The 22,360-nt window shown below is 54.1% G+C and overlaps 1 protein-coding gene and 1 long non-coding RNA gene across 3 annotated transcripts in view; one reads left to right on the forward strand and one right to left on the reverse strand.

Moving 5' to 3' along the window:
- The window catches only part of LOC123615653 (uncharacterized), a 23,652-nt gene extending 14,043 nt beyond the window's left edge, over window positions 1–9,609 (reverse strand). The window contains exons 1-3 of one of the 2 annotated variants that reach the window (XR_012499454.1): window positions 9,472–9,609; window positions 8,948–9,022; window positions 5,962–7,428 (exon numbers count right to left, since the gene is read on the reverse strand). This is a non-coding gene — a long non-coding RNA (uncharacterized LOC123615653). Of the gene's footprint in view, window positions 1–5,961; window positions 7,429–8,947; window positions 9,023–9,471 lie in introns of those variants that run through there. The other variant, XR_012499453.1, reaches the window with a different exon arrangement.
- Window positions 9,504–17,810, forward strand: CA4 (carbonic anhydrase 4). Its single transcript, XM_074342649.1, has 8 exons — window positions 9,504–9,661; window positions 13,842–13,895; window positions 14,730–14,885; window positions 15,601–15,746; window positions 15,855–15,950; window positions 16,214–16,277; window positions 16,416–16,582; window positions 16,959–17,810. The coding sequence occupies exons 1-8, from the start codon at window positions 9,604–9,606 to the stop codon at window positions 17,145–17,147; spliced, it is 930 nt and encodes a 309-aa protein (XP_074198750.1). The 5' UTR covers window positions 9,504–9,603; the 3' UTR covers window positions 17,148–17,810.
- Window positions 17,811–22,360: the final 4,550 nt, after the last annotated feature.

Below are 22,360 nucleotides of genomic sequence, written 5' to 3' on the forward strand. Positions count from 1 at the left end.
GTACTGATGGTAGTTCTCAGTGAGGCACTGGGGCGAGGATCTGAGACCCCTAGTTTCCTTCCCCAGCCTGTGGCCCTGACTCTCCAGTGGAAAGATGTTCCATGCAGTGTTATTTACAATGGAAAGTAAACTGAGGATACAACCTGTGTACATTGCAGAACCACAAGATGACAGTCGCAGAGGCTGTGAGGCAACATGGACTCATGTTAATATTGAAATGTGAATGTTACAAAGCAGGACACTAAATCCTTCACAGTGTCAACAGTGTTTTGCATATAGATAAAGATCGAAAGAGAAGTTGGAAAAATTAAACAGATGGATTAAGGTGGGGTGGATGATTATCCTCTATAAATTGTTTTCTTTAAAATATGCTAAACTGTAAAATGGTTACCTCTGGGAGATAAGGTTATCAGTAATTTTTTTCCCTGCTTCTTTCCAAATATCCTACAATGAGTAGGTATTATCTGGATAACCAGAGAAAAAGAAGTTCACACACACACACACACACCAGAAAGAGGCTATTCTCTTCATGGTGCCACAGCATTAACTGAGGGGGGGGGGGACTGTTCCCTTTCCCCTCAAGGCTGCCTGTGTGATTCTTCTCTTTTTCTCCCTACCTGGTTCCACCCTCACCACCTTCTTCAGAGGTCCTTCCACCACAGAGCAGAATATATAGGAATGCTACACTTGCAAAATCCAAAGCAGCACTGATTCCAGCCTCCTGCTGATGTGACCCTGGGTGCCTGTGGCTGAGACACTGAGAGGGGAGGGGACAGCCATGGGGGAGTTTTCCTGACTTCTCTGCAGGGTGGGAACAGGACATATGTCATCTCAATTGCTGGATTATTCCATGCTTCCTGCTGCTTCTTTCAGCTTTTATTATTTCAAAATGTTCAGGAGCAGAAGTTTCCATCAAACTCTCTACTGAAGAGGCCCCTAACCTGCCCCTGGGATAGCTCTCTCTCTGTTCCCCCTTCCTGCTCACCCAGCGTTCTCTCTATAGACCAGATAAATAGGGTAGGCGTGAAGATGAGGGGAGAGGAACTGTAGCTTCCGCGGATGCTGGCAGGAGAAGTGCTTCCTTGTCTCTGCTAGAACATGGCAGAGATCCAGGTACGGGAGTGGTGGCGCCCAGGCTACTGATTAAACACTGTTTTGCATATGGGCTTAATCTCAATATCCAGGGACACAAAAGCTGGAGTCTCAGCAAACATTTCCTTGAATCAACTGTTAATCAAAAGGGACTCTTGAGGGTACAGAAAGCTGGGGGTTCTAATGAGAGGGAAGTATATGTGTTGGACAGAATGAGATGGCACGGGGGTGGGGGCAGGAGACTCGGGTTCAAATCCCAGTTCTGCTCTTTCCGTGCTGGGCAACACGAGTCACTGCCCTCTCTGAGCCTCAGCTCCCTCCTCTGGAACTCAAAGAAGTAGTCTGAGGATCTCTGTTCCTTTCTAGGACCGAGTGACTTGGAATCTAAAAAAAATGACACAGGCTCATACAGGCACCTCACATCTGCATGGCCTGCTGTTGTCTATGGCAATGCACCCCTAATAAACTCCTTTACTATGCTCCTCCTTCATCTCTGGTAAATTCTTTTACCAACCCGAGTCACTGGCTCCCCAGCTCCCCAGCCTGCTTGTGTCCCACAATGTTCGGTGGCCCATACGTGGCTAAGACTCCGAGGGAGCCCCCTTGGCTTCTCTCTCCCCTCCCTGTGGGATCTCCCCCGGCTTGATCTGATGCTCTGTTCTGGAACAGGCTTCCCTCGTCCCTTTCTGCTTTCCTTTCTCATACCTTCCTGCCGCTCTCTAGCATTCAGGAATTTCCTGAAGTCTTGCTGAGGATCGAGGAACCCTGGCTGGGCTACTCTCAGCAGGCTCTGAAACTCAGTCTCACAGACAGAAATGAGCCCCAGCCCCTAGTGGTGAACACACACAGGAAAGAAAGCTTTTCTTTTCTAAATTCCCTTCTCTCCATCTCTCCCTTCCTCTGACTCTGGCCCTTGAGATGCTCCTTGGTTCTCAGGCCCAACCACATGGTGCACCTCTGTGCCTTCTCTCTGTGTTTTGCGGGTCACGCCTCCAGTTGGCCAAGCCTCCTGCCTTCGATCGCCGCACCAGGTAGAAGTCGCAGTGGGTGAGTCCCCCTCCCTTTTTCCCTTTGCTTTTTGGTCCTTTGTGCAGGCTTTTCACCTGGTTTTGGCACTTGCGCCAGTGGCTTCTCTTTCTTGGGGTGGCCCAAAGTAAGAGGACGCTGGAAGCTTAGCCTCTCTCTGTAGGGTAGACCACCCCAGAACGGAGTCTGTGCTGGTTTTGAAGTAGAATTAATAAAATGGCCACATACAGGCTAACAGATTGCTTATTCTTGTGCTTGCCCTTAAAACGGTCAGCTAATCTGACTGGCCGGTTGCTACTCACAGCTCCAGGCCCATTGTTAAAACTAAAGCTATTAATTTTACTGTTTCTGCTTTATTCCAATAATCGAAAGCAATAATCATGCTTGGTTTCTGAGTTGTTCTCCGGGGAGGTCGCAGAACTGTAACCTTACAGAGTAGGCTAAATACCAAGAAGACAGATAAAGATTGAAAAGGTGACAACCGCTAGCCTCTATAGAAGTGGTCCCCTAGGAGGTATCATGATGCATCATGACGCCATTCTAAGTCTTCTGATGAGAAAATAATTCTGTTGATCGTTATCAATGCTTTATTGTTTGAGCTACGGCTATATAATCACCCTACCCCATCCCCAAGGGGGGTGCACAGTTTTGAAGGCAGCAGCCTGCTGTGAGTCCCCTTTGCCTGGCAAAGCAATAAAGCCATCTCTTTTCTTCTAAGCTCCAAGACCCTGTCTCTGAGTCTTTCTGCAACAGTTTCCTTCTCTCTTTGACACCTCCCTAACTACAATGGGAAATGCTTCTTCTAGTCCCCAGGACTCACCATTGGGTTGCATTTTAAAACACTGGAATAAGTTTGATCCCCAGACATTAAAGAAAAAGCAGCTTAGCTTTTTCTGTAATGTCACCTGGCCCCAATACCAACTTCCAGATCAGGAGACTTGGCCCCTTCATGGGACTCTGAGCTACAATCTTGATTCTTTCCATCACAAATTGGCCAAATGGTCTGAGGCTCCCCTCTGTTCAGGCCTTTATGGCCCTCTCCTAAAATTAGGATCTTTGTAAAAATTGCCACGTGTGTCTCTCCTGATTCCTGGAGACACCGCCACACTCCAGTCCTCCAGGACCCAATGATCAGTCAGACTTCCTAGATGACCCCCTTCTCTCTCAGGCTCCTAACAGCCATCAAATCCCTTCTCTGTACCCTTCATTGTCTCAACAATTGGGAGGAAATATCGAGGTCTGAGGTTTCATGATCTTATGCAGAATTAAAGTTAATGCAGTCGTTAGGTTTATGGTCAACTCCCTATGTCCAGTACTTCTGGGTTACTTTGGTGGATTTCTCCACTCTAAGGGTCTAGTCGTTAGGCCCTTAGGAAATGTATTGAGAAGAAAGAAATGATAGTTCTGTTCAGGCCCCTAGTGAGATTACTAGGTGGGATTGCCTCACCTGGTCAATTAATCCCTGCTCTAATCCTGGCCAAAGATTTGAATTTTCTTCTGAAGTTACTCAAGTTCAATCAGAGCAACAAGTAGCAACCTGAAGCAGTATCCAGATACACAGTTTTACAGGAGATTTGTGATTATAAAAGTATTACTCTAGATACGGGAAGAAGCAACAAGAGGGAATATCTTCTTGGACCGTAACTGACTAGTCAGACAGGTGGTCCAGAAACTTTACTACTGTTATTAAGACCTAGTCCCGTAATAGCACAGTGAGTGGCCTGTCAATGAAATCTTCGCCTGACCTAGGAATGAGCGCTCCTAGCTCCGTGGGATGAAAAAGTCATGAAATGCCTCCCAAGCCATGGTCAAATTTACGATGATCGATGACCGATGATCGATCGCGAGGGTGACACAGAAGGGAAGGGGGCAGGGCATAGCCATTCAAGGAATGGCACAGCAAGTAACATCAAATTGAGTCAACTCCCAGTAGGTCTTGAGGATTAAGATGGTGGGACATATGACTTCTAGTAGACTCTGAGCTTCATTATACTCTCACTGTAACATATTAGCATGGTAAATAACATGCCCACAGGCACCATGACAGTCCCAAGGCTAACCATAAAAGGTCAAAGAGTGGGTGGTGGCCCAATTCTTGGGAATCCCAGCCTCTTCCCACTTGTAGGTATGTGAAGCTACTGAGCCCATAAAAACTGGTGACACTGCCCTTCATCACCTCTCACTCCCTCCTCTTCAGAGGTGGCCCACACTGTCTGTGGAGTGTGTACTTACTTTTACTTTAACCTGAGCACCCAACCCCCACACCTCATGGCCTTTCTCTTGCCTTTTGAAACAGCCTACCCTCTATGCAGTATGTATCTCTCTAAATAAATCTACCTTTACTCAACTTGAATTCTGTCCTGTGCGAAGCCAAGGACCCACACCTGGCGGGGCATGTCCTAGGGACTCAGTCCAGACTTGTGACACGGCCCCCCTCACGCCCCACATCCGTTTTCCCTGCATCAAGGGCATTTGCCATCTGCCTCCACAAGGGTTAAGTCGCAAGCCAGTGAAGTCACTGACCTTCAGCGCACCCTGAAAGGAGATCGGGGGAGAGCAGGAATGAGGCACTCTGTGCTCTGGGAAAGCTGGTGAAACAGGCCTTCAGAGAGTTAGATATTTTCAGGAAAAGATTTTATGAGCCCGAATTCTTGCATCTCCTCATATCTAGAAAAGCATTAAAATCACTGATGGTGACATCTACTTCGGCCATTAAGGAGAGCGGTCGTGCAAACCACACTGCTTTTGCCATCCTTGTGCCAAAGTTTATGGCAAAGTAGTCACTAAACAGGTCTCTGACTGGTTCTCCAATGCCTTTTTCTGGATCCCTGAAGGGATCAGGTCTTTCTTTGCAGACATTCTCAAATTTCTTCTCTCTGTTTTTACTGGGTTTAGCTATCTGTCATGGTATCCGCCTACTTTTGAGTTGTATTTATTCCTCTTCTACAGACATGATTGTCTCTCTTTGAGGTCCAAGAACTTAGGAAAAAAATGCACCCCTCCTACCAAGATTGCCACCATGAACCAAACCAACATCCTGGTGATGCAGCTCTTGGAAGCCACTGGGGTCTCCTTCCGCTCTCACCTTTAAGGCTGCTGGGATATTGGGGCCCCATATTCCCAGACAGACTGCCACCATAGGTAGAGACAGTGTCACACCCCACATTCAGCAGGAAGTAGATACAGAAGATGAGAACTTTGCCCCTGTTCTGAAGACTTATCACTGCCCATCTGTCAGGTGAGAATGTGGGTCCAACTGACATCCTTTGAAGTCCAACGACCCCCCATTCCTGGGCTCTCAGATGTCTGCCTGTGATCCCTTAACAGATAAAGTACATTCTTCACTGGGCATCTTGGTCCTAACAAACGAATAGCCCTAAGTAGTGCCTAATCTCACAATAGCTCAGGCTGGCTTGTTTCAGCCCACCTTACCTGAGTCATAAACCCCAATGCCCTTCACAGACCCTAAATGTCTTACCTCACCTACAGCCAATCAGAGACTTGTGCACAAGCCGATCAGGCATCTTGTGACCCGACCTTACAAAAGATCCCAACAACTCGGTGCTCATCTGTGTGGTCCTAATAAACTCCTTTACTATTCTACTCCTTCAAAAAAAAAAAGACACAAATGAACTTATTTACAAAACAGAAACAGACTCATAGAAAACAAACTTAGGGTTACCAGGAGGAAAGGGGTCAGGAAGGGATAAATTGGGAGTTCGAGATTTGCAGATACTAACTATATAAAATAAACAAACCACAAGTTTATAGCACAGTGAACCATGTTCAAATTTTGTAGTAACCTATACTGAAAAAGAACATGAAAATGAATATATGAATGTATATGTATGACTGAAACTTTATGCTGTGCACCAGAAATTGACACAACACTGTAAACTGAATACACTTCAATAAATAAATAACAAAAAAAGTCGAAAGGGGATGGGGGAGCGATAAATAGGGAATTTGGGATTAGCAGATAAAAACTACTATATATAAAATAGATAAACAAAGTCCTACTGTATAGCATAGGGAACTATATTCAACATCGTATAATAAACCATGATGAAAAAGAATATGTTTATATATAACTGAATCACTTTGCTGTACATCAGAAACTAACACAACATAATAAGTCAACTATACAACAATTAAAAAAATAAAAGGAAAGTTCAGTCCAATGTTCTAATCCCAGAAAACAAGTCCTCCCTGTCTGGTACCAAATACGCCTCCAGTCTCATCTCCCAGCACTCCCCCTCTCACCCCACTTCTATGCCTTTTCTCAGTCAGATTCCTCTGCCTGGATTTCCCTTCCCTTTTTATGTTAACATCTACTTGTCTTCCAATACTTGGCTTGAGTCTCATCTCCTCCAGGAGGCTTTCCCCAACTGCCCGGCTACCAGCTGGGCCAGGTGCCACTCCTCTGGGCCCCTGTAATATCATGGGCATCTGCTACTGTTGCCCGTAACAGCTATTCTTACAGCTGAGGTTTAATGAGCACTTACGAAGTGCCTGGACCACTGCCAGGCCTTTCACTCAGCATCATCTACTTGAATCCTGACCATGCCCCTCAGCCTTCTTCACCCCTCCCTAGGTCTTGGGAGATCAGGTGGAGCCTGGGCGTGCCAGGGCCCCTCCCTGGACTTAGCCCAGTGTCTCCTTCCACCCAATGCCACATCCACACCTGTCTAGGGTCAGGTAAAATCCAGTTAAAAGGACTTCCACTTAGAAATCATGGTGACATGTGCTCATGCGCCCAGGCCCAGGGCCAGCCCTTCTCCGGCTTTTGTCACTTAATTCTCACAGCAATCTATGAGGAAGATAGGGAAATAGTTTTCACTTTACACGTGAGGAAAAACCAAGGCTCTGCTAACATCACAGAGCAGGTGGATGGAGCCAGAAGTGACCTAAGGTTATCTCATCTCAAAGCCCTGTGGCTTTCTGAGCGCCTCCTTCTGTTCCATGGTGTGAAAATCCCCAGAGGATGAGACCTGTGATTCATTTCTGCATCCACATCAGATCATGGCCTCACCCAGGAACCATGAGGCCGGTTGTGAAAGTCTGGGCTGGGCAGGCTCTGGCTCAGTAACTGTTTATTGGCAAGAAGTCAGCAGGGCAGGGTTGTCATCCCCACTTTATAGATGAGGAAGTGGCAATCAGAGAGGAGTAGGAGAGTTGCCCAAGGTCATCCCTCAGTCAGAAGAAGAGCAGGGACTTGAACACCGGACACTCAGAGACTTTGTGTGGTAAGAGGAAGGAGGCCGTGGCGAGGCTGGGACTGCTGGGCCTGGGCTGGCAGCTTTATGGGTCCTGTAAGTCATGGAGATGTGTCAGAGCCCATCCCTGATTTAATGACCCCTGCTGTAAAGAGGGTCTTGTCCCCTCCAGGGAAGTTGGACCCAGGGTGGCCTAGGCAGTGACAGGTGACAAGTTTATAGCAAGCAGGAGAGACTGGGAAATAAGGCTGGGTGACCTTGGTAACACAAAGTAACCTGCCTTTGTGTAACCTTGGAATCGGAGATGAAGGATGAAGCAGGAGCCACCCCTTGTTCTCCCACATCACACATGTGTAGTCTTCCTGGTGCCCATGATTAAGATGCATCCTTGAAGAAGTGCCCATCCTTAACCTCCTCCCCTGCCCCATGCCTCAGAGGGGACACTCCATGGGGTATGGTTCTCCTCCCCCAGCTCACTGGCCCCAAAACATACTAGAGGGCACACTGATGGGAGAGGAGCAGAATTTCTGAGGGGGCAGCTTCCTCCTCCTCTTCTCTGGGAACCCAATGCCATAGACTCTGAAGTGAGTCAAAAGGTCACCAGTTAGTAGCCCCTTAGCCCACCAAAGGCTTCCAAGCCTCTCTCCTGCCTGTCAGGAGGCTGGCCTGGGGTTACAGGGACCCCTGAAATCAACTTCATTCCCAGGAATAGGCTTCCTCCCAGCCCCAGCCCCAAGTCCTAAAAGATATATTTCTACAGTCTTGTGAACGCAAACCCACTCCCCAGAAAAAGCTCCGGGATGTGGAATCCCTTCCCTGACTGTCCTAGTGCCAGGCTGATGATTAAATTCTAAGACAGTGCAGACAATAGGGCCCTAAGCCTGATGTGGATCCCTGCTCCCTTCTCTGCAGGATCAAAGCTGCTCCTTGAGGCCGTGTGATCCTGGGCCAGAAGGTGGGGGGAGTCAGCCAGGACTCTAACCAAGGAGGAAGCCCCTTTGCCTGAATAGTTCTTGGGGAGGCAATTCTTCTTCAGCAGTCCCTCACCTAGGTTCAAAGGCACGTTGGGGCTGAGAGATTGGCAGCGGATGGGGAAGCCACAGGACCAAAAAGCCCTGGCTTCCTGTTGACGGAGGGGGCCCAAGATCACTGCCTGGTCCCTGTCCCTCTTCCCCACCCAAGTCTGAGTGAGCGTCCCAAACTCCCACGCAGCCCCACTCCATGTGGGACGCACTGTGCCTACAGCAGTGAAGGAGTCTAGAGGCACTGTGGGGGGGGGATGCACATCCAGGAGAGGGACCACCCCTCCTGAGACATGGGGAAGCTTCCTCTCTGTGGGGGCTCCCAGCCCTATTTCACCAAACGCCAAGACCTCCTTCAAGGAAAGTTTCCTTTCCCTGGACTCTGAAGATTCTGACAGATGAGAAAATCAGGAGTCTACTCGGATCTCAGTCTCTTCCCATCTCATCTCAGGAATCTGGAGGTCCTCAACAGGACCAGCCCCTTCCCTCTTGACCGCATTCGTTTCTCTCTCTCACTGAGCCCCTTTGCAATCAGTTTCTCAGTTCTGCCCCCTCGGCCTCCCCAGCGCTGGCCATCACATACACACTCACAGCAATTTAGTGGCGTCCTCACTCTGTGTTGGAAGAAGAGTCTTTGCGATGCTAAGAAATTAAGTTTGGAGCAGCCTGGGAGGGAACAGAAAAAGAGATGAGAACCAGAGAATCAGTGATCACTGCCGGAGAGAGAGAGAAACCAGCCTCTTTCTAAGGCAGACCTCCAAAGCTGTCTCCACTCCCCCAGCCCCTAACCCCAACGGGCTGCTCCCGAGGCGAGAAGTCTGCGCGGGGGTCCACGCCAAAACGATTGAAAGCAGGAATCCGGGGCACCCGCTGTCGTGTGGATCAAGTACCTTGCGAGTCACTGCTCTGTCCCCAAATTAGAAACCAGGTGTGGGATGGGGGAGGTGCGAGGAAGGAGGAGAGGAGAGGACGCAATAGGTGAGGGGGCCTGGCGCACCGGGTGAAAGGTGGCCGGGCAGGGGGGCGGGGGGTGGGGAGCGCAAGTGGGGGAGCTGAGTCTCAGATCAGGGACGGGCGAGGGGAGGGGAGGCCCCGCCAGGGGGAGGAGCCGCTACCGGTGTCCTGCTGTCGAGGCTCCCTCCCGTCGCGGCTCCGCTATAAAACCCCGGCCGGCATGACCGCGGCACCCCCGGCGGCCTCCTCGGTGCGCGACCCCCGGCTCCGCGGCGTCTCCGCTCCTGCGCAGGATGCGGCTGCTGCTGGCGCTCCTGGCCCTCGCCGCCGCCCGGCCCTGGGCCCGCGCAGGTGAAGGCGGGCTTCGGCCCCGGGACCCCTCGATGGCCCCTCGGTGGGCCCTCGGCGCCCCCGCCCCGTGCCGTCCGCCGAGGCTGCGCCCCATAGGCGATCCGGACGGCGCGGGCGGCCGAGAGGGGCGGGCGCGGAGCAGCGAGTGCTCGCGTGTGCGCGGCTGCAGCGCGCAGAGCCCGGCGGAGTGCGGGTCCCTGGCGAGGATGCTTCCCTGAGCCGCCTCCACGCACCCCTCCGTTTCTCACCCTTTTTGGAGTGTCGCGCCCTTTCTAGTTCTCCTCGGTCTGTCGCGGGTCGCTGTCCATCTTACGGGGGCTCAGTGCTGGGTGACTGCCCCCCCGCCCAGAGCAAGGACAACAAATTGGGCGCGGTGGGGCCCTAGCATCCCCGCTTCCCCTGGCATCCCCGCTTCCCGCCCTGGGTTCCTTATTCCCCGGAGGCTGCCAGAGCCCTTCACCTCCGGAGACACCGCACTGTGTTGTGAGCCTGGCGGGGGGCCTCCGGAGACCCGTGGTCCCGGCCCAGCCGGTCTTTCCGGCCAGAGTGATTTTCGTTTAAAGATTAATGGTGAGGCCGAGCTCTTAATTATTCGCCTAGATGGGAGGTGGCAGGAGAGGGGTGTTAATATTTGATAAGGAGCTAAAGGCGCCTCTGGAGTCTGCACACAGGGACCTGATCCGACACCTTCTAGGACCCCACAGGGAATCATCGCCTTCGAAGGAGGCCCCTACCTGCCAGTCTCCAGCTCAGCTACCCCTTGGATGGTGCTTGGGGGCCACCTGGCCAAACCTCCTGTCTAAACCTAGCAGTTCCTCCCTTGGAGTCAAGGCGTTAGGGGTGAGGGTGCAGAGAAGGAGGGAGTTGTGAGCCGCTTTGCAGGAGGGACTTGGCTGGCCCGTTGTGAGGTCTGAAGGGGCATCTTGCAAAAACTCCTAGCCTCTTCCTAGGAGAGGAAGAAGGAGAAAACGCAGGATGTAAACATTTTTATTTGTAGGGTTGGAGGTTTGAAACCTACTTAAGCAGCTGGGCTGACAGAAAGAGAAAAGGCTTTGTAATTAATTTGGCTGCTTTGTAGCTGTGTTGGCTTGGGTAAGTCAACCTCGGTTTTATCACTTACAAAACAGAAAGTAATTCTAACTTCAGGTGTCCTTCTAAGAATTCAGATAAGACAGTGGGTGTAAGTGCTTGGTGTGGTATATGTGTGGCATGTTGCACGGCTATGACAGCTGTACCACTGGCATCAGCCCAGCCAGCCAGGAATCTGTCTCAGCCGCCCCCTGAGGCTTTCTGCCTGGGAGCTGCCCAAAGTCCTGCCTTCCTCCCCCCATTTCCTCCTCTAGGGAAACTGAGGCTGGAGAGTGACCAGGCTGCACCTTGAAGTCCCCAGAGCATCCCCAGGGAGAGGAGGAGGGGAGAAGGTCGGAGGCTCCTTCAGAGTCCCAGACCTGGCCAGGAGCTGCTGAGACTTTGCCCAGGGCATATTTGGGTTTCGCTGAGCTGGTTTCCAAGATTCCTCCCTTCCCCTGGAGTGGAGGGTGGGGTGAGCAAGGTCCACAGAGGGAATTTCTTCAGGCATCTCTAAAGAAGGGGGCTAGGGTGATGGGCAAGTCAAGGGTGGGGGACCACAGCCAGGTGATTGGCAATGGTTGCTATTTCTCTCATGCCATCCCTGATCAGGGCAGACAGACGAGGTAAGACTCGGAGCTTAGAGCCAAGATCTACGGGTAGCTCCTCTCCCTCCCAGTTCCTCTTGGAAATGACTCAGGACAGCTGGCTGGTAATTATCTGCAAGGGTTGTCTTCTCATGAACTGGTACAGGAACCTGAGCCCTGCCACCTCTTGCCTAAAAATCAGCCCTTACCTTCAGCCTTTGGACATAGACCCAGTTCCTTGCCTTGATCTCATCAACATCATGTTTTCCTGGCTTCTGTTTCCTGAAGAGTGTAGTTACAAGAGCAATCAACCAAGCAGATCGAAAGTCTCTGTGATTAAGACAGTGGAGTAGAGGTCACTATTACAAACCTAGGAGCTGAAGTCAGAGGCAGGGAAGAGCCAGTTCCTAGGAAAACCTCAACCTGGACCAGATGGGCTCCCAGGAGGCTGAGGGGTTTCCACCCGTCCCAGCTGGCTCCTGAGGATTCTGGCTCAAACAAGGCTTCCGCTGGAATGGCTTCCCTTGGACCTCAGTCCAGAGGAGGGGCCAGCTCAACCTCAGAGGCCCCTTCTGCCTGCAGGACCTCTGAGAGGTGAAGACACAGGAGCCTTTCACAGATGCAAATGACCTCCCATCCTGTGCCTCCTCCACCGTGGCCCTGGGAGTTCGGTGATAGCTCCTTCTGCCTAATGCAGAATGTGGGCTCAGAAAAGTTAATGAACTCTCCTGCAGGGGTTAAGTAAGAGTCTGAGCCAGGACTGGAGGCCCAGTGAGCGGGCTCCAGTGTCAGAGCTCTGCTCATGTGCAGAGGGGGGCTGATGCCCTTTGCGGAGTCGACCTTCATGGGGCTTCCCCAGATGCAGCAACTCCCAGGGGCAGCAGAGCCCTGTCCCCAGGCAGGGGATGGACTGGCGTGGGGCAGGGACCAAACATCTCTGAAAGAGACGGTGCTGGCTAGTAGTCTTTGATCCAAAGACTACTGGGAAACTCCAAACCCAAGGTGACCCTGAGGGGTTCAGACCCAGACTTAGGGGGTGGCCCGTTTCCTGTAGGTGCTCACCCTCCCTCTGGGCCTTCCTCCCACCCCCTCCCCACCCATCCCCATTGCAGGGACCCCAGAGGAGGTGGGGTTGGGTGGGGACGGATGTGCTCAGAGGCTAGATGAGGCTGAGCTGGAAGCCGTGCTTTTCTTAGCAATTTCCTCATCCCTGAGTTCTTTCCAGCTCACTTCGTTTGTCTCCTCTCTGCAACCCCCCACCCCGACTTTGGCCATCTGCGCCCTGACAGGAGGTTGGAAGGATGGAGGGAGGGAGGGAGGGAGGGGGAGAGGGACGCAAGGGGAAGGGAAGGATTTGTCAGGGATTTGACTAAATTCCAGGCTGCCTGGAACACTCTCTACCATCTCTCATTTACTCCTCACCGCAGTCCTATGTGGTGGGTGGTACTAGTTCTGCTTTACAGATGGCAAAACTGAGGCCCAGAGAGATTAAGTGACTTGCCTCTAAATGCACAGCTCCCACGTGGCCCAGCTAGAATTCCGGCTCAGATCAAATGTTTTGTCCACCCTGCTGCCACAGTCTTCTTTTAAATCAATAGACTAATTTTAGAGCAGTTTCAGGTTTACTGAAAACTCGAGCAGAAAGCCCAGAGGAGAGGGTTCCCTTGTGCACAGTCTGCCCTGCTGTTAACATTTCGCATTAGTGCAGTCTGTCCCTGGTGCAGCCTTTTTTCAGAGATGCTGGTTCTGCTGTCCTTAGGCAGAGCGGAGATTAGAGCCCTGAGTCTGTCTGGCCCCCAACACCAGGACTTCGAGGTGGGGCTGGGGGAAGGCCTGCTGCCTTCCTCCCTGCAGGACTGTGAGAGTTTAGCCAAGAATGGGTTTTAGTAACGTAAGAGGGTGTGTTCCAGGGAGGGGTTGGCCAAACCTCCCCTATCATCGCATCAACTCTGGGAAGGCAGCCAGGCTGAACGTGGCTGTACTGTCCTAGGAGGGGAGTCCGGGGGCCCTGATCCCCCTCCTATTCCTCTCTGACCACAGCCTCCCTTCCAGGTTTGAGGCGGGGGATGCAAGGAGGGAGGGGAGCTGATGAGCAGCAGATGGAGAGTGTCCAGGGTAGCCCCTGGGTAGAGCTGACTGGCCTTGGAGGGCCCCTCAAGGGCTGCTGGCTGCTTTGGCCATGTCTGTATGAGGACCATGCCCTGGGCAAGAGGACCAGTAGGTCAGCTGTGGATCAAGGACACCTGAGGCCAGGCTACTTTGACCACCTCCTCCTCCATCCCTCCATTTTCTTCTTAAGCCTCCTTACCCTGGGATCTCTGTCTCTGACCCCTAGGAACGCTCCACCCCATCCCAAGGTGCACTGCGATGTTTCCAGCCTCTGTCACACTGGATACCCGCCCCCCACACACACACACAGTTGCTTGTGTGCACACAGTTCACCCGCACTCTTAGAGACGTGTGTGTACCCAGAAACACTGACACACAAATGCACAGGCCTCATGCGCTTTCTCTCTCTGCTCCAGCATCACACTGGTGCTACCAGAATCAAGTCAAGCCCTCCAACTGGACCTGCTTGGGTGAGTACAGCCAGGCCCGGGGACAGGTCTTTCTGTGCGGCAGGGCCCGTCCAGGTTGAAATGGAGACCCAGCAAGGGTGGGAAGGAGGAGGGGTGGTGTGGCCCCGAGTCAGATATCATCTCCTCACACACACGCGCACGCACACATACTCACCCACTCCTGATGCTCACGGAACAGGGAACATGGAGTGACTGTGAGTCTTTACTGGCACCTCCTGTCATCATCTCTGTCACCACAAGGGCTGTAAAATAAATCAGCAGCAGCAGCAAAGGGAGAAATACATTTCGCTCTTTCTCATAATGAAATCAAGGGTTGGTCCTATTCCAGACACATACACACACACACGCAGAGCCAGGCTCGGGGTAGGACTGTGGGGGAACAGGCTGTGAGCTCTGGGATAGGGGACGACCTCAGCTCGGCTGTGAAAGGAGAACTCTGGTGACAGCCTTTTAAAGGACCTCAGGATGGGACACTAAGAATTATCTGAGGGCTAGGAGGCAGGGAATCATTCCCTGGGAAGCCTGGCTCCCTGCACCCCAGGGACCTCCAACACCAGGTGGATGGAGCCTGGAGTGAGGGTAGAGGGGTGGGTAGGTGATGGGACGGGGGTGGGGGGTGGGTAGTGTTTGAAAAAGTGCAAAGAACATTTGCCCAGGTGAGCATGTGTGTCTGAAGAGGAAGGCCCAGGGAGGGTGAGGGCAGAGTTCTGCACGGGCATCCCACAGCCCAGCCTGCCAGCTTTCCGAAGACGGCCTGATCTGAGTGGGGCAGAGGACGCCATGCCCTAGTGCCAGGCGCCCCTGACTCCCAGCGCCCACTCCCTCCCTGCTCAGGGCCAGACCTGTGGGGCGATAGCTGTCAGATGGACCAACAGTCCCCTATCAACATCGCCACTGCCAAGACAGAGGTGGACCTAAACCTGAGGCCCTTCTCCTTCTCTGGCTATGACAAGAAGCAAAAGTGGACTGTCCAAAACAATGGGCACACAGGTAGGTCTCACGTGGGTGGGATGAAGACCCCAGGTGGCAGGGGTACCTGGTCCTGGGACCCTGGAGTTTCTGGAGGACTGGAGGGTTGGGTTCCTCCTGGGAAGATGCACTGGCCCTGGTCCACCTTTGCCAAGGAGAGGCTGAAAAACCTTGAGGGGAGGGGAGGAGGAAGCCGTCTGTCACAGTATTTTCAATCTTGTATCAGACCAGTCTGGGGATGCGGGAGGGGACATGTTGGAGGAAGAAGGAACAACATATGCAAAGACAGGGAGGCATGAAACAGCTTAGGGTGTTCAGAGGGCTGCACGTGGCCCCGTGGGCATAGAGGACAGAGCAAAGCCAGAAGGGCCCGGAGCCAGCCCAGGTCAGGTGAGCTGGGCTCGTGGCAGGCCGCCCAGGGCTGAGGAGTTTGGACATGGCCCTGAGATCACCGGGGCACCACCTACGGAGGGGGTTGGAGCAGGGGCGGGGCCGGGCTGCACTGCACATTTGGGCAGTGGGGGTATGTAGAGGGAGAGGCAGGTGGGGAGACCAGAGAGGAGGTCAAGGGCCGGTCCCGGGCAGTCCCACTCAGTCTGTTCCTCCAGGCCCAGGCCAGTAACCCATGAAGTGTGGGAGAAGGGAGAGGAGGTCCTGCCTGGGTGGAACTGGGATGAGGAGGCTGGGAGAGGCTAAGAGAGGTGGTGCAAGGACTGCCCCCTCCTGTGCCCTCCAGTGATGGTGTTGCTGGGGGACGAGGCCACAATTGCTGAAGGAGGACTGGCCGCCCGGTACCGGGCGAAGCAGCTGCACCTGCACTGGTCCGAGGTGCTGGATTGGGGCTCAGAGCACAGCTTGGATGGGGATCGATTTGCCATGGAGGTGAGGGACCTCTTCCCAGGTCAGTGCCTTGGCTGGGCTCTGGGTATACCTGCCTTGGGCGAGAAGGGTGGTCCAGCACCCTCACGGGTTCTCCCCCTACCCCAACAGATGCACATAGTGCATGAGAAGGAGAAGGGGACATCAAGGAATGCGAAAGCCCAGGACTCCAAAGATGAAATTGCAGTGCTGGCCTTCATGGTGGAGGTGAGACCGCCATCTCCCAGGGTCCAAGGGGCTGCTTCTCAGAATCCAGAGACCTGGGGTCTCAGGAAGGCAGAAGGGGGCTGTGGAGGCCCCACCTTGCCCTCTGTTTCTGTGGCTTGTACACTCCCAGGTAGGGTGCCCAGAGTCTCTCAGGGCCTCAGTCCCAGAAGCTGCCTGCCTGCCCCAACCCAGACCAGAATGAACTGGTGGTCACCACCGGCTTCCCACAAGCCTCTCTTAAGCCCCCTTCCCCCCCTTTCCAGGCCGGAGCCAGGAATGAGAACTTCCAACCCCTGGTGGACGTGCTGTCCAACATCTCCAGACCTAGTGAGTCAGGATGGTGAGGCGGGGGAGGCAGGGGTCAGGGCGAGGGGAGGAGACTTCTTTCAACAAAGGACAGTCCGGATGGTGCAGCGGCTTGGACCCTGAGAGTGAGGTGTGAGGGGGTAACTGCTGTCCCCCCAGATACCAACACCACGATGAGAAACAGCATCAGTCTCCTAGACCTGCTCCCCAAACAGGAGAAACTGAGGCGGTACTTCCGCTACCTGGGCTCGCTCACCACGCCCGGCTGTGACGAGACGGTGGTCTGGACAGTGTTCCAGGAGCCCATCCAGCTCCACAAGGACCAGGTACAGAGGTCCAGGCAGGGGTTGCCGCCTCCCACTGCCTGGCTTCCCAGAAACGATCCCTTGGGGGTGGGCCCGGCAATCCAAGGCCAGACAAGCATGGAAGGTGAGGCTAATGTAGACTCAAGTCTGAGAACCACTGTTCTCTGGTAATAGTGATGATGGTGGTAGTAATGGCAGACCCTCAAAACCGTGAGGTTTGAGTCCACTTGGCTAAGGGAAGCTAATGGGAGCTAAGCCCCCACGGATGCCAAGGACTTTCCATCCCGTATTCTTTTCCTCTGCACAAAAACCCCAGAGGGCTCAGAGAGGCAAAGTGACTGGCCTGATGTCACACAGCGGGGAGTGCATCTCCACTTGAGCCCTGTGCCTTCCACAGATCCTTGCATTCTCCAACAAGCTGTATTATGACAACAATCAGAAAATGACCGACAACATCAGGCCCCTGCAGCCCCGGGGGCAGCGCGTGGTTTACAGGTCCCAGGCCCCCGGGCGGCTGCTGCCCTGGTCGCTGCCCACCCTGCTGGCCCCCACGCTCACCTGCCTGACGGCGGGCTTCCTCCGATGATGGCTCACTTCTGGACACTTGACCTCTGGTCTCGGCCCTTAAGTGGGCTTTGGCTTCTGTTCCTCAGGCTTCCCAGGTTGGACTTGGATGGTGATTAAAATATGGATATGTTTTTGGAGAAATCTTTCTGAAGTCTGTTTATAGTTCCCGCTGCTACTGCTGCCGTTCCCCTCAACCCACCCGGTGCCAGGGTAGGGAACTTAAGGCCTGGAGATTTCTTCTGAGCAGGGACCACCAGGCCCCCCTCCAACCCTTGTGAATTCCCTGTCGACACCTGACTTGGGAAGATGCTGAAGGGACCTCAAAGCTCCAACACAGCGAAAGCCAGAGAAGTTCCAGTCCATCCTCTCCATTATAAAACGGGGGAGGGAAGCTGAGGCCCAGAAAGGAGAAGAAGCTGGACGGAGGCCACACGGAGAGGCCATGGCCGAGCCACCTGAGACCAGCCAGCGCTTTCTGCTCTGCGTGAAAGGACGATGAGTGGAGGGTGCGGGTCCTGTGAGGGTGTAGCCTAGTTGGGGTGGGTGATGGGACCATTTATTTGCCTCAAGGGATTTCTTGAGCATCTATGTTCTAGGCACTGGGGATAAGACAGACAAAAATGCCTGTCCTCCTGGAGTTCACAGTCTCACGGGAGACACTATAAATAAAACAGACACATTATACGGTGTCACGTTGTTCAATGTCAGAAGGCAGAAGGCGGTGAGAGCCATGGAGAAAGCTAAAGCAGGAAGGGAAGGTGGTCAGGGAAGGCAGGTGCAGCTTGAAGACTTGAAGGAAGCCAGGAAGGGAGGCCATCTGGAGGCCAGCGAGTGTTCATGCATGGAGGGGAGGGGGCCTGTCGGAGGACCCGCAGGGAGGCCAGCGAGGAGTGGAGGGAGGGAGGGAGAAAGCAAGAGAGAGCAGCTGAGAGAGGAGAGAGGATGGTAGAGGGGAGAGGAGGAAGGAGGGAGGGGAGGGAGGAGAAAGGTGAGGAAGGGGGAGAGGAGGAGAGGGGGAGGGGAGGGGGAGAGAGGAGACGCCCAGTGTGTGGGGGTGGGGGGCTGCAGTACAGGGGCTGCAGGGGTGAGGGGCAGGGGGCAGTTAGAGGAGCTCGCTGCTGTCTCCAGGAGCTGATGGGTCACAGGTGAATCCAAGGGCATTTGGCCCTTGTACTTAGTTGCTGTCAGTGAAGGCAGCCCCACCACTCCAAGATTGTCTTTCTAATGGTTTTTCCCTTTCTGGGGCTCAAGGAGAGCGCGAGACTAGGAGGCTGCAGGTGCAGAGAGGAGGGTCCAGAAAACCAGGGGAGAAAGATATAAGGGCCGCATGGGCTGGTCTCAAGTCAAGCCCGGCCCGGGAGCCAGGGGTAAAGGGGCCGCAGGACCTGGGACCTCACCACCCAGGGCAGGGCTGGAGTTTGGGAGGAGAGTGAAACGAGGGGAAGAGGCCAAGAACTGGACTTGCCGGGTGAAGAGGGGTCCTGGGGCCAGGCCAGGTCAATTGGTGTGGGGACCACCTGTCTAAGAAGCTTCCGGTTCGGAGGTGAAGAGCGTCCCATGGAAGATGTGGAGCCAGGCGGGCACTTGCTTGCTGCTGGTCTCCGGAGGGGGAGCGGGTCGGAGGGGACCTCTAAGCCTTCTCCCACCCCCATACTCTCAGACTCCCGGGACACCCCCAGCTGGGGGCAGGGAAGGGCTGCTCGCCCTCCACGGGAGCCTCCCCCTCCCTCTTCCCCTTCGTGACCAAGAATAAGCACCCCAGTCCCTTCACTGGTGGTCACACAGCCGTGTGGGGGACTTGGCATTACTATCACTATGGCAACAGCAGGCAGCTTGTGTCAGCAGGGGGTGTGTGGACACGAACCTGTTCTCTTCGGTTCCCACACAGCCTGCAGCCTGCGGGGGATCTAAGCGCTAAGCTGCACCCCCACCCCCTCCCCCTTGCCAGCTGAGGGCTCTCAGAGGTCTGAACTGCCCCTCCTCCTCCCCAGCTACACCCCCTAACCTCCACCCCGTCCCTGCCCTCAAGGCAACATTCAGTGAGTAAGGTGGCAGCAGAACGAGGAAGTCCTAGCTGTTTGCAAGAGATTAGGGGAGCCTTGGCCTCTCCCACCCCAGGCAGAGGGTGGACTACTCTCCCCTGTCTCTCTGACCCCAAATTAATATTAACCTGGCCAGTGGGGGCCGGAATGGGCATAGCTTATCCAGGGCCCGGAGATCTGCCCGCCCTCCCTGCACCTGGAGGCCGAGCAGGTGCTGTCAGCGCGCGACTCACAGCAAGGTCACTCCTGGCCAGTCACCCCAGGTGGGTGTGTTTCTGAGAACCTCCCCTTCTGGGTAATTTCACTCCCTCCGCTGTACCACTGCTCCCCCTGCAGACCCCCTCTCTGAAGAAGGTGCTCTAAGTTCCCTGTGCCCAGCCTGGCCTGGCCCCTCACACAGCTCTCCCCATTGACACACACACACACACACACACACACACACACAGCTCTCCCCATTGACACACACACACACACACACACACACACACACACACACACACACACACTTCAGTGCAGCCGGCCAGGCCGGGGGAATGCTCAGCGGCTGATAGTTTGGGCCACAATCTGACTTCTCTGAGGTCTGCAGTTCCCAGCACAGACCACGATGCACATTCACTGGATGCCCGCTGGTGCTGGCCATGAGCTTCAGAACAATCCTATGGGGGTGGTGTTTCTCCCGTCCCACGAGCGAGGACACCAAGGCACAGAGAGGGGTTAAGGGACTTTTCAGAACCTGGGGTCACTTCCCTGCATCTCCTTGGCTCCAAGGCCAGCTTTCTCCTTTGACAGTCATCCGACTTCTGGGCCAGGGGCAGGGTGGGGTCTGCAGCACCCTGTCCCACCCTGTTACCACGAGCTGCTCCGCTTGCCTGGCAGGCTGTCTCCCTGGCCCCCTGTTTAGATTTGGCATCTGGGTGGGAGCCAGGGACTAAAAATATTCCCCATGTGTTTAGATGATTCTTAGAGAATCAACTTCCCCATCTTGGCTCTCAGTTTGCACACTTGCTGGCCCTGCTTCCTGTGGCTCTGATCTGACAGCGCAGGGAGGGGGTAAGGGAAGTGGGGGAAAGGGAAAAGTAGAAGGGTCTGGAGGGGCCCAGGGTCAAGGGTGGTGATGGTGGACGTGCACACATGCACGCGCATGTGGAAGGGCTGCTGCATCACAGGACCCCAGGGGGTGCCCGTCCAGGGACCACACTGTGAACGCTGCCCCAGCGTGCTGTGACCCTGAGGCTCCGTGCTTCTGTGGGTTCCTTGGGGGTGGGAAGAGGCAGGGAAGTTGGTAAGCTTGCAGGAATGGACATGTGGCTTCCCCGCTCTGGGCACCAGTTTATCAATCTGCAAAATGGGCTACGCTTGGCCCTTCTATCTGACTGGGCCTTGCAGAGCTCAGGCTCCTGCTGGTGACCTTGGGAGGAAGGCCAGGCCTCTGTCTGTGGGTGGGGTGCTGCTCCTGCACCTTGCCTTACACGAGTTCTAGCAGCTCTGTTTGTTTATCTGAATAGGGACAAAGGCATTATCTCCTCTAGGGACTAAGGGCATGTCCCTGGCCCGCCTGCTCCCGGGGAGGGGCTTCCTTTGGAGGGAGCTACAGGACAGACAAGTCACAAGCCAGTTCCTTCCTCAGAGGCCTAGTCCCAGCGAGACTGGCTCCTCCTATGCCAAGTGCTGGCGGCTGCAAAGCCTGGGAGGGTGGGGAGAGGCCCAGGGGACAGAGAAGGGACATGAGGATGTTCTGGAACAAGATTGTTCTTTCCGCAAGATTTGTCTTTCAACAAACGCTATCACTTCCTCCGTGCCGGGGACTGAAGATTCAGGGAGCAAAAACCCAGTCTGTGCCTGTCCCCCAAGACTCCTGACTGAGGGGCAGACACGTAGCAGCAGGTCTACAAAATACAGGCCGTGAGAGGGACGCACACAGACCTGGGCCTGAGTCCCTTTCCCCTACTGACTAACTTGGTGAGCTGACTTTGGTCATTTAATTCACCTTTCCCAGCCTGTTTCTGCATCTGTAGAATGGGGACGAGGACGGGACTTACCTCCGAGGGTCGCTGTGAAGATGGACCAAGATGCCCAGCCAAGAGGCTGTATTTCATAATTCATGGTTATTAGTATGATTCTTTCTATTACAGACAGCACTGAAGGATGGGTAGGGCCTACAGACGGGGAAAACTGGCTGCTTCTGGGGATGGGGGTAGGGAATAGTGGGCCGAGGTTGGAATTCTGAGTAGTGATGCACTGGTTCGCCTCTGGGGTCGGCAGCCAGTGCCTGGTGGGGTAGCAGCCAGGGCAGAAGCCACCGTCTCCACGGGGCTGCCTCTCTGCTCAGACACTCAGGGGAATCTCCACCCCCGCACTCCACCCCACCCACCCATACACAGAGCAGCCCACTGAGCCAGACCTCCCAGTCTGACCTTTGCCCAGAGTAGCCCAGGGTCACCCAGGGCATCATGAGGAGCCAACGGGACCAGGGGACGCCCAGGCGGCCCTGTAGCTCTCCTGTCCTGCCTTGTTGGCTGGGGTCAGGGTGGACGCCTGTTTTCCTGCTGCGGAATTGACTGGGCTGGGGCCTGGGTTCCCATCTCACCTTCCTCCAGCCCCTCTCCTCCCGCTTCCCCTTCCCCAGGAGACTTGATTACCCACTCGCCCTCGGATGTGTCCCTGTCTCCAGCAGGGGCTCTGTCCCTGCTGTCTGCCAGCAGGCCTCTCCCGTCCAGGTTTGCTGCAGGCTTTCCCCAGCACATGGTCTGCACCCACCTGGGGTTGCTGGATAAATCTGAATTTCAGATAAAGAACAAAGAAATTTTAGTATGAGTATATCCACTGCAAGTTGCATGGGGCCCACTTACACTAAAACATTATTTGTTGTTTATCTTGTGGAATAAAATTCATATTTGATGGCAAGACAAGAAAAAATTTAGACATAAAACATTCTCTGCCCTTTGGCCTCCTCTCCCCGCACTGTGCCTTATGTATCTGCATTGTGCGTGGACCAGAACTCCCCCATCAGCAGGAACACCTGCTCAGCCATAAAGAGCAATATTCTAGCATCAGCAAGGCAGCTCCTTAAAAGATAGCCTTTCTTCTTGATCTTGTAAGGGGTAACATGACCCAGAAGGATGATGCTTAGATCGGGATTATGTAAACTGCCATTGGATGTAAAACCCTTGGTCTCAAAAAAAATAAAACT

This window comes from Camelus bactrianus, chromosome 16 (assembly GCF_048773025.1).
Source record: "Camelus bactrianus isolate YW-2024 breed Bactrian camel chromosome 16, ASM4877302v1, whole genome shotgun sequence".
NCBI classification, from domain to species: Eukaryota; Metazoa; Chordata; class Mammalia; order Artiodactyla; family Camelidae; genus Camelus; species Camelus bactrianus.

What these genes read in the sequence shown, in the direction of transcription:
- CA4 (XM_074342649.1), top strand. Translation starts at nt 9,604, where the DNA reads ATGCGGCTGCTGCTGGCGCTCCTGGCCCTCGCCGCCGCCCGGCCCTGG. An exon ending in GTCCAACATCTCCAGACCTA is followed by an intron (nt 16,278 to 16,415) that starts GTGAGTCAGGAT and finishes CTGTCCCCCCAG; the next exon opens with ATACCAACACCACGATGAGA. An exon ending in TCCAGCTCCACAAGGACCAG is followed by an intron (nt 16,583 to 16,958) that starts GTACAGAGGTCC and finishes TGCCTTCCACAG; the next exon opens with ATCCTTGCATTCTCCAACAA.